Source organism: Dreissena polymorpha, chromosome 15, assembly GCF_020536995.1.
Source record: "Dreissena polymorpha isolate Duluth1 chromosome 15, UMN_Dpol_1.0, whole genome shotgun sequence".
Lineage (NCBI taxonomy): Eukaryota > Metazoa > Mollusca > Bivalvia > Myida > Dreissenidae > Dreissena > Dreissena polymorpha.
Genome location: NC_068369.1, coordinates 43,118,285 through 43,130,269, shown reverse-complemented (window position 1 = coordinate 43,130,269; position 11,985 = coordinate 43,118,285). Strand labels below are relative to the sequence as shown.

The 11,985-nt window shown below is 33.8% G+C and overlaps 1 protein-coding gene across 1 annotated transcript; it reads left to right on the top strand.

Annotated features, from left to right (window-relative positions):
* Positions 1-431: 431 nt before the first annotated feature.
* Positions 432-8,662, top strand: LOC127861027 (decapping and exoribonuclease protein-like). The gene is made up of 6 exons (XM_052399385.1): positions 432-979; positions 4,944-5,179; positions 6,995-7,090; positions 7,547-7,658; positions 8,184-8,319; positions 8,550-8,662. The coding sequence occupies exons 1-6, from the start codon at positions 705-707 to the stop codon at positions 8,637-8,639; spliced, it is 945 nt and encodes a 314-aa protein (XP_052255345.1). The 5' UTR covers positions 432-704; the 3' UTR covers positions 8,640-8,662.
* Positions 8,663-11,985: the final 3,323 nt, after the last annotated feature.

Genomic DNA, 11,985 nt, shown 5'->3' with positions numbered 1-11,985 from the left:
GTAAACAGGAACTTAGAGTTGCAGCAAAGCGAATCGTGTTGTCTTTTGACGCTGACTGGTATAGAGACACTTTTGACAAGTGGATTTCCCGACACATAAAGTGCATCCGCGTTGGAGGTGATTATGTGGAAAAGGTTTGACAGTTGTTTACTTCATAACGTCATTGACGTTGAACAGAAACGCTACACGTGCGTCGGTGTGCGCATTGTGCACATGTTTAAATCTCTGATATATATTTATTGTTTTATGTATTTCCATGATATTTGGAGAGTAGATTTGGAAAGGACGAAATATTCTTAACATGCTATTTGTTTGTCCATTTATGTTACCAAATGAAGGTTATATCGAAAATCCACGAACTTCTGGAACACCCCTCGTAAGTTTAGATGCACATCGTACATGTATGGTATACATGCTGGCGAATTCGGCTGTACAGCCGTTTTCAATTTCAGAATTAAATATCTGGCTTATTTCGCATTTTTCGACACATGTTCTTCTTAACATTTATTTTAATTTATATTGAAATATATATATAATAAGTTTTTTTACACAGTTTATATAAATTCATAAATATTTGACAAAATCGTATATACCCGCTTTAAGTACGCACACTGCAGTCGAAGTTTATAATATTTGTAGCAGATCCTGCGCAGATTTAGTCATAACAAGCTTCGGATAGCTTCGGATAGCATCGTATCGCAAGGATGTCGCTGTTCAAGGTGGCACCATTGGAAATATTTGATGAACCTTTACCCGGTGGAACATTTCCAGAGGCAGAAATAGTTGGTCATTTTTCGGTTGATGGAGATGGCGAACTCGCATTTGACGAGAGTCAGAAGAAGTTCCTTAAGATGCCGAGTGATCTGAAAAGAGTGAAGTTGGATTTGAACGAGGGGTACGTAGATATATCAACGCCCCCAGATCATCAGCTGAACAACATTGACTACATCCTGCGATGGATTCAGGAAGATCGCGAGAAGTAAGTTAGTTTTCTTAATTATTGGGGTGGACTTAACATTTATCTTTAAAAAAACTAAATGGTGGAATGAGTAGCTATTGAATCGCCTCAAAATCTTGCTGTTGTTTATTTGCATTGCTCCCCATTTTGCAAAAAAAGTTAATTATATGTCCCTTGACCAGTCCATTATACTGTTTCATGACTGATTTGCATCGGTCATATGAACATTTCAACTGGACCATAAACAATGCACGTATAATTAAGTATTTACTGAATATTTCCACCCAATCTGGCATGAAAATACTGTTTCCGAGCCATATTGGTCTTGTGAGAATAATCGTGTACATGATAATAATTGAATACAAATAGTTTTACCTCTGTTTGAATGCATGATAACAACATACAGTTATCTTCAACTACGGTTCAAATCAGGATAACAGCAGATAATAAGACTAAATGACTATGGTTATCCGTTGCTGTCATGTCATTCTCGCTTTTTCGTTTGGGTTACGCTGACACAATAACATGCCCCTGCGACACAATACACCTTTTTTGCGGCCTTAAAATGCCGTTTTGGTACAAAAGGACTTTATCGTTCTGACAAGTTGTCGTTTAAGCACCCTTAAAAATTACCAACAAATAAATCGACATGACAGAAATCAACCAACATCAATTAAAGGAAATAGTGCACATTCTTTTATTGTAATACTACATTCGCTGTTCTACGTTGTGGTGCGCAAGAGAAGGCCGATCTGATATGTTGAATCTTCTATTTTTTAGGTATAGTATGTTCATGTATAACACGCAGCAATTTTGCCATTTTATTGCGAAATATTTCGAGCTTTCAGGAGCGCCATTTGTCCATCGTGTATCGATAGAAAACTTTTTGTTCAAACGAAATCTCTACCTAAAACGCTTCGTAATCCTTTAGTTCTTCACTTAGAAAACGCACACAGTATAGAATTTGGATATTTGGTAGGTTACATCAGAAAGTGGTCGTCAAAACAGTGTGTTCCGTTCATGTCCGTGTTTCTAATAAACAAACATACTCTTTAAAGTTAGGTGTATACTCTTCGAGATCGAACGTATGAAATGGAGTTAAGAGTTGTGAATCGGGAAAAAAAATCTGAAAAGACAATTTACGGTCATAATTTTCATTCAAAAGACTGCATTTATTTATGTGAAAAATAATTTAAGAAAAAGGAAATTTTAGTGGCATTTTTTGAAAATGAGTTTGATTGAAGAGTAACTTATTAAGGTTTAATACACAAATTATTTAGCATTCAGAACCCCAGGATGAGGAATGGTCTCTCACCTCTCACCAGCATGGGAAGACATGTGTGTAAAATCAGACATGTACATTGAAACTGGCAATTAAGATTTTCGTGTTGTTTTTTTTCTGCTAGGGGGGGGGGGGGTCGTGTACATTCCCGTATTATTATAAATGACAATGCATTTATTTATTATATTTGCCAACGTATGTATTAGTCAGCTCATGTGTATTCATGTTGCATCCACTTCCACCCAAGTCGACGATTTAACAGCCATTCTTGATGTGTTTAGTTGAGTTGCAAACACAGTACATTCCGGTCGTCATATATCTGTGTTTTCTAAGTAATAAACATAGCATTCAATTGATACTCATATTCGTAGACATGCGGTATACAGCACATGCACAAAGCTTAAAACTTATACAAAATAATAGAGCGGTATCGCGGCTGATTAAAATTAATTGTATGAATTTTCAAAAAAATGTCAATACAGAAATCTTTGAATTTCCAAACACATTCATTAAATAATGTTGGTGGATTTTTTGAAAAATGTCATTTAAGTTATCGTTTGAGTTTTACAAAAATGGCGACTTGTGATAGGCTAGATAAGCTGTGCACTTTATCATGCCACATTATTGATTATTGCCTGATATGAGGCTTCTAGATAAAGTTTTCATATCACGTCAACATGAAGATTTTGCATCAATCGATGCTTCATGGAAGGTCATATAACTGCGACTTAAAGGGGCCTTTTCACAATTTTGGCATGTACTGAAGTTTGTCATTAAATGCTTTAGCTTGATAAATGTAAACATTGGATTTAAAAAGCTCTAGTTAAAAAAAACAATAATAAAATTAAAGAAAGAAAAAAAGTAAGCCGCCACTGGGCTCGAACCACTGACCCCTAAAGTAAAGGTCTAACGCTTAGACCACTCGGCCATCCGTGCTCAAACAATCAGTGTTGTATTTTATATTTTATATAAGCAATCCTCGTAGTGTCACACAAAAATAACGACACCAGCATAACTCTCCAGATTATTCAATCGTTTCGCGTTGCAAAGCTATATAATTTACAGGGTTTTAAATCGTCAAAAGATGCCTATAATGGATATTTTAGAGCATGGTAAATGTTCAGTATAACTGTTTCCTCCCAAATATCATAAATACAACGAAAATTTGTGAATCTGAAACATTTTTTTAAAATTTGGTCAACTAACCAAAACGTGAAAAGGTCCCTTTAACAACAAAATTAATTATTTCTCTGCAAAAAGGCGGTGTTTGCTATGATAAACAGATCAACGATTCTGCCTCGCCGATGTTTTAATCTAAGCCTTACCTGGTATGTTACAAAGCGATCAGACAGTTACATGTTTGTTTATTTGTTTGCATATATTTATATAAGACAAACATATTTTACAGTTATTCTTTAATGAAAAGGTTATTATTTATATTGATTTAAAACCATAGCATATTAATTATTCGATAATAGACATTGGGTTGATCAAAGGTTTTTAAATCTTTTAGTTCATTAAAAACTAGATAAATTAAAACAATACGTCCGATAGCAATTGGGCTTAAAATTGCTTTCACAGCACTTTAATAAAAGATCGTGGTTTTTCAAAAATCTCTTTTCGTGGACACGTAAAGTCGTGATTATCTGGTTTTGGCGACATAAGAATTTGCGTCGCTTTTTTTTATGTGTTTGTGTTCAATTCGTGGATCGATTACTTTAATGAATGTTTTTGGAAATTAAAACGATTTCTTTATTTACATTTTTTGAAAATTGCTACGATTATTTTTAATGACTTTTACCAACCACGAAACCGCTCTATTTCTTTATAAGGTTTTTAGCTTTGCGCATGCGTTGTAAACCGCATACGAATTTAACGAAAATAAAAGTCAAAAAAATAATATTGATTTTTCAAATGTAGCACGACAAAATGAATGGTTTTAATACAGTGTTACCGGTATAACCGTTATGCTCTTTAAGTCGAAAATGGACTTACATTCACATTCTTTAGAAAATGTTAGGGTCTTAAATCAAAATGAACTTACATGCATATTCTTAAGGGAATGTGCTCCTTTCTGTTCAAAATATTTAAAATAACTTATTCCTGATTAATTTATAATTGTAAGGTCTTTATAACCCACAAAGGTAATTTATTTGAGCAATGCCTGATATCCCTATGATGTTTATTTCCCGAGAATATCTCTTTTATTGTAACATCATATTGTATCGATATGTTTTGACAACTCTTACATTGGCAGTCGTTGGGTTTGCAACTTAACAATCTGTTGTTTTCAAAATCTACATTAATGATAATGAATTAACTTAACGTATCGATATTAAATTTATCAACTTACTAAAAATAAAAAAGCAAGGATAACTTAGAGAAAATTGAGCGTCCAACATGGGGGGATGCCACAATTATTTGTAAACAAGAAACTCTTCCAGCATACGTTTTATTCTCTAATAACACAGAGCATCAACTCTTTAAAATTTACTGCAGTTAACTCTTTCAGTGCTGGAACCGAATTTTAAAGGCCTTTGCAAACAGTTTGGATCCAGGATCCAAACTGATTGCTTTTCTGATAGTATTATTGAAAAGAAATCGAAGAAAATGCTAATTTTAGAAATTCAGCAGACGACATTTTAGCAGACGACAAATTTCCCAGCATGCAAAGGGTTAACGAACTAGAATTCACATTCACAGACATTTCCCGAGCAGCGAGTTCAAGAATGCATTTGTTGGCCGAAGACAGCTGCTCGCCAAGGTGATGTGTACGCCGTACGACAAAGACCCCTGGAAGTTTGGAGTGATCTTCAGGGACGACAACTTTTACATGTGCGAGTTCGACCGGGAGATAACGGCCACGCCCAACCCGGAGGATGAGACGTGGGTGCGGTCAATATTTTGGGGATGGAAAATGTTGCAGTACTTGACCGCAGGTGTGCATTCTACAGAAACCAATTTCATACGAGTTAACTAAAAACTTCCATTAACTTATGCCCGCTTTTTAATACGAATACGTATTTGTTTTTCATTCGTATTATAGTATCGGTAATATAAATGCATGATAATAAGCAATGTTCATACAGGCAGTAATCAAAATCAAATTAAATGTGAGCCCATTATTTAAATAAATTACCGTTTTTAAAGCATGTGTTTTTGTTCACGCGCCAATCAAAATTCAACTTTTAAGAAGAATGCATTCATTTAAAACAGTTCTAATTAGTACCAAAGAAGCATTCTTCGTACACTCTTCCAGATTTATTGCTAGTGTGTTCTCGATAGTCAATATATATTTGGCGTTGCTCTGGAGAGCGGCGATTAGTATGTAATGCATTTTTTTTTTGCTTATGAGAGGAGAAGTTATTTTACGGATCAATGTATATATTTTTGTTTTAAGAATATCTTGCATAGTGGTGATTTTTTGTGTAAATTAGTGTAAATAAGTACTGCATTTGTGCCACTTACATTTATTACAACATTTTTAGCCAATAATGCAAAGTTAATTGTTTTAATTAATAACTGATCCATAACTGATCACAGGGTAAAAGATCACAGGGACTGGGCAAATACGCGAAATTTTCTGGTTTTGTATAAAAACAAAACATAATCAAAATATATTTATTTTGTGGTTTTTCTAATTTGCTTATTTAGTGGAGAATCAATGTAGCACGATATTTGACGACCTATCGCGCAAGCAAGTTTATTGGAAGGCGTAGTGGTACGAAACGTACAATGTATTAGTTTATTAATAGACATATAATAACGATCGCTATACACAACTTCACCAAATAGCAATACATAAATGATGTCAGCCAAAATAGCTCAGTTGGGAGAGCGTTAGACTGAAGTTGTTTACGCAACAATCATCTTGAGGCCCCCGGTTCAATCCCGGGTTCCGGCACGAACGGAGCAGTTCGGCGGCTGACTTTTTTTTCAGTCAGGTTAATAAATAATTAAAGCTTTATTTTATGTAGACATTTTAAAATCCATTTTACTACAATTGAACGTTTTTATTAAAATTAATGGATGTCGCGTGGTGAGAACGTTGATTAAAATTTCTTACATCACTTAAATATCTTATATACATGTGTTTTTATATTAACAACTAAATGCAAACAACACATCTATTATCCATGTATTTTTATGGTTGTCTATCATAGGCCCTAAGTACTTTTTCTATCCACATATAGAGCGCGAAGCGCGACGCGTAATATTGATTGTAACAATGAGTTGCGATAAAGGAAGCAGCCGCTTATCAAGGAGGAGCTGTTCCCAGCAACCCGTTTTTCTAGAGTCAAGCACTCCTCGGAGTTTTTTTTAAGAACCACATATAGTTGAAGTTGAGAAAAATATGAAATTACGCTTACAAGATGAAACAGATTTTTAAAAACCTACACAGTTCTGTTCCATTAATGAAAACTGCACACGGATGCCAGTAAAAAAAGGAAACCAATGTAAATAAAATGAACTATGAAATAGTTGGGGGTTACAACACAGAATCATAGATAATGGTTATTTGGGGGTTATAACAGAACATCATAAATAATGGTTATTTGGGGGTTATAACACAAAATTACAGATAATGGTTATACCAGTATCTTTTTCTATTTTGTTAAAAATAATTGGCCAATATATTAATATTTACAGTAGAAAAAAATCGTTCCATGTAACTTCATTGAGTGCGTTTTACACTGAAATTCCCGACGCCCTTTGATGCTTTGCATCAATACTTATCTTGTATACATTCACAGATGAGGCGGATGGCAAACCAAAACCCGATCGCCAATGCAACCAAAATGAAGAGTTTGACGTTGTCAGCAAGCTGAAAGTAAATGGCCATGTTCTAGGTAGGCTTTAACTCTCGTTAATTTCCGTAAGTGTTCGTGTTTAAATGGTGATACATCGCGTATCTTCGGAATGCTTCTTAATATAGCGTTATGCAATAAATCGTCTGCTAATCCAGAGTTGTACTTTAGTTTTGTGTTTCTAATCGTTACCCGGTATAGTCTTTATGTTTGTTTGTCATTCTTATATGAAGCAATATTACAACTTCAAAGATACTGTCAGATAAATTTTCGAAAATGAAAAATATGAATGTTTTATCTGGTTAAATACTGCTTGTCGGTAATAAAAAAATATGGACCTTTGCTCAAGATAAAACATTTATGTCAGCGTATCAACTTGACAAAGTATGTAAGGATTTACCCACAGATTAAGTAATCTTGCCTGACCTCATGTGAAACCATCGTTCAATCATGACTCTTTTTATAGTGTGTTATTTACATAGTCGTGTAATCTTTCAGCGTACTATTACGGCGTGGATGCCTACGACAAGGACGCTAATTGCTACGTGGACATCAAAACCTGCAAGCACGTACCCGAGCATGACGAACGCAGGCTTAGAATCTTTCAGAGGTAAAGTATTTCTTAAATTGGAGTTTAAATATTATAAACAATGCAGTGTTTAAGTCAAACCTGTTATTCATTAATACGTTCGTCATGTGATTCAATATTTAATAATAATACCTAAGGTCGCCGTGGGGTAGTGGATATGGTGTCACTGGGTTCGATCCTCACTGTGGAAGCGTTCTTTAGATCTCCCCAATAGACACCAAGGAAACGGACTCAAAGCGTTTCATATAAGCACCAGGCTTGTTATGCAATCGAGCTTAAATAAATAGGTTTAAAATAATAATAATAATGATCCTTGCTTTTAAATATTTTACAATTCTGTTCAATGAATGGTGAACAAGGTTAAGTATGAAAACAAAATAATCAAATGTAGAAGTTAGCGGGTTGATATTCTGACAATTTAGTTTCTATGTTTAATGCATTTAGTCTGCATGTATTATTCTGATATAGACTACGACACGTATCAGCAGTTTACCATCTGGAAACATAGCTATTACTCTGTTTTAATCTTGAGATGTTCTGTAACAGACACAAACTGCTGAAGTGGTGGGCACAATGTCAACTTGGCGCTGTTTCTGAAGTAGTCGGTTGTTATAGAGACGATTCGGGGATAGTCACCCGCCTCAAGTGCATGCCCACACGAGAAATGCCGGACAGCGCAAGGGTAACCTTTAGTTTTGATAGGGTTTTTTCAGTCGCAAAAGACGGAACGGATCACTGACTTAGCATATGCGGACGGCATAAGGCTCATTTAGCACGACAAAAAGCAAGTGTAATTAGCTCAGGTTGTTTTCGATTTTATTCATGTGATCATTATAGACGTGCACTGTTTAAAGAACCTAAACGCAGCTAACCGTATACCGATTTAATCAATGCCCTCGTAAATACTTACAGGAATGGTCGGCAAATGTCTGCTACAATTTCCTCGACCAGTTTCTGACCTGGGTGAAACAAAGGATTCCCGCTGTCGATGCCGATACGTGAGTACATCGAATCATCAATCATATCACGAAACCGTTATCCTCTTTCATAAAACGAAACTGTAATCAACTATTATAATACTAAGTACAATCAGTACATAAAACTGTCATCATTTATCACAATACTAAGTTGTTATCATCAATAATAATACGAAACTGTTGTCATCTATCTTAATACGAAACGGTTGTCATCTATCATAACGCGAACATGCTATCATCTATCATAACACGAAACTTTATCATCTTAATGACACGAAGCTGTTATCATCTTTTAAAATTCGTAACTGTTATCATCTATCATAACACGAAACTGTTATAATTTATTATAACACGTAACTGTTATTATCTATCCTAAAACGAAACTTTATCACCTACCATAACACAAAACGTTTATCATCTGTAACAGTATCCAGATTAAGTTTGCAAATCCAGATTATTTGCAAACTTATTTTTTTTATTTATTGAACAATTGTTATGAAATTTTGCATATTTGTAGGGGGCATGAGTACATACATATAATTGAAAAAAAAGAGTTAAAATGTTTTTGGAAAGTAGAGTTATTTGATGATAAAGTTGCCATCCCCCGTTGGATCCCAACGGGATTTTGGCTCCCCCGTTAAGAATTGCAATTCTCCAATGGGAGTTTTTTCCAGACGGGAGAATTTTACCTATATTTTACAAAAAATGTAATTTAAATATTATGCTTTGTTTTCTGTTTCAATGTTTACAAATAGACATGTTTAAGTTATAATTATAAGAAATATGTACTTTAATAAGAAAATACAGTGTTTGTAGATTTTCTTCTCCCGTGGGGTTTTGACGGGGGATCCCGTCAATCTCCTATATCCATTAAATCCAATGGGGTTTTCACGGGAGACCCCGTCAATCCACCATTTAAATTAAACCCCAATGGGAGTTTGACGGGGGATCCCCGTTTAACTCCAATTTATAAAGAACTCCAATGGGAGTTTGACCAGAGAAGGGAGGGGGAGGATCAGACTTCAATAAACAGTTTATACCCATTGCAATATATTCCATTGTATAAAGAGTAAAAGACACCAAACTTTATTAAATAATTGATGTTTTCTTTTTAAGGTGTCAAAATCAATTTATAATTTTTGAATTTTCTTAACTCGGTACGTTACGTTGAATAAAATGTCTTTTTGAAAGAGATTAGACCCACATATTGCTATTTCTGGAAAGATGAATTTAAAACGTTCCATAATTTTGAAAGACTGTATAAATAATATAGTGACTTATCTCGAAAATATATTACATTTACCTTTTGATAATCCAAACGTTGCTTTTATCCATTTCTGTAATGATAAATACAATCCAGAAAGACAATAACATTGGAAACATACTTATTGTCATTCGGAATTGTATTATTGTGTTGTTTATTCCCGTTTAACAGTTTTTGAAGTTTTTTGCTCGAAATTTTGGGTCCGTCTATAATGCGTATATGACTCATTTTCGCGAATATGAACGAAGCGAACGAATATGATCGAATATTTGCAATATTGATGCTTTTTCTGCAATGTTTATATCAACAAATTACAGTTTAATGTAAAATATAATTAAGACTGTTAACATAAATAGAGCAATTCTCTAGCCATTATCATGTTTCGAACTCTAAAGTCATGTTCGCGAATATGAACATTGTTTTTAGGCTACACACAACCAACAATAACCACGAACACTCCACAATACAAGGTTTACAGTCAACTCGTACCTAAGTCAACTCGCACGGTAGTCAACTCGCACATTGTTTGGTCAACTCGCACGGAAGTCAACTCGTACCTAAAAGTCAACTCGCACGGTAGTGAAACTATTGATGTGTTGATGGGTTCTGAATGAGTTATTTATGCATAAACACAAATGAGAAATACTTTCAGAGTTTAGTTCAATACTTTTTATTGCAATATTTTCACAAAATAACACATTTTTTTAACAAATTGTGTTTACACCAGGTTACATTATCGGCACATTATAACAGACAGTTAAAGTACTTTTTAAAATATATTTTTTAAACTATTATTTTTATTAAAATATTTGAAACACACATTGTCAAACTTTATCATGTACACAAGTAGACATTCATCTATATACCTGTATTTTAATATTTATTTCAATATTTACATACAGTATCAAAGCTGTACAATATGTACACAAGTAGACATACATCTATATACTTTTATTTTAATATGTATTTCAATATTTACACACATTATCAAAGATTTACAATATGTACACTAATATTGTAATTTAATGAATAGGACATAAAGACTGAAAGAACTATGAATTATTAAGAATTTTATATTTATCATAAAACTATTAATGAAGATCCCGTTACCTATGGAAAACTTATTGCGCACACAATTATAAGTAAAAAACGTATAACAATAATGTTAACGTGAGTACAAATACGTATAGCTTAGTATCATATAAACCGAGTATATATGATTATCATACCTACATGTATTGAAACATTTTTGTACGCAAAGATTATTAATTTTACAATAATAATCAGTCATAATACAATTTTACAGAATCAAATGTGTATTTAATTAATAATTTAATAAATTGCCCAGCATTATTAAAATTTGAACATGAGTTACAGTTCTACATTAATTAATTAAATATTAAATTGTAAAGCATGACAAATTAAAATATTTATTTAAGTATACCATACTACAGCCTTATTTCTAGGCAACCCCTATCAGTAATAGCCTTATCTACCCCTCGATTATCAGTACCCTCATCAGCTCTGAATGACTGACAGATTATCTGTTTATTGTAATTTTAGGGGTGGGAAATAGGATATGGTGTTTTCAGGTATTGTTACTTTCTTGACTGATTAGGTGACATATGGTTTATTATTACAATTCCAAATTAACAATTAAAGTGATATTATGGGCATGTTTCACTGTTGAATTGAGCTGAACATAATTAACAGGTCAAAAGAGTTAGTTTAAATGTGGTTACTGACGAATTATCTGCAACTCATCTTTCTGCCAGTTGTTTATTCACGATTTCGACATTGTTAAATCACGCGTAACGAGACTGCCGAGATAACGCGAGATTAAGGGTTCGGTGGGGTTCTGCCAGTATTCGCTCTACACACCTTACGGCTTACCTGTCCGCTATATTGACTTTATAAATTAAATAAAAGCGATAAATTGCCGATGTATAACTAATAAAAACATTCTTTAGTTTTATTATAACGTTCAATGACCATCTGCTCGATAATATTTCATTACCATTGTAAATTACGGCGCCGTAAATTAACTACTGACAAACATAATAAGATCATAACTCTGTACTGTGTGCAGAAACCTTTCAGAAATTCA

Coding starts and splice junctions, on each gene's coding strand:
- LOC127861027 (XM_052399385.1), top strand. CDS start 705: ATGTCGCTGTTCAAGGTGGCACCATTGGAAATATTTGATGAACCTTTA. Junction 5,180..6,994: donor GTTGCAGTACTTGACCGCAG/GTGTGCATTCTA, acceptor ATACATTCACAG/ATGAGGCGGATGGCAAACCA. Junction 8,320..8,549: donor AAATGCCGGACAGCGCAAGG/GTAACCTTTAGT, acceptor AAATACTTACAG/GAATGGTCGGCAAATGTCTG.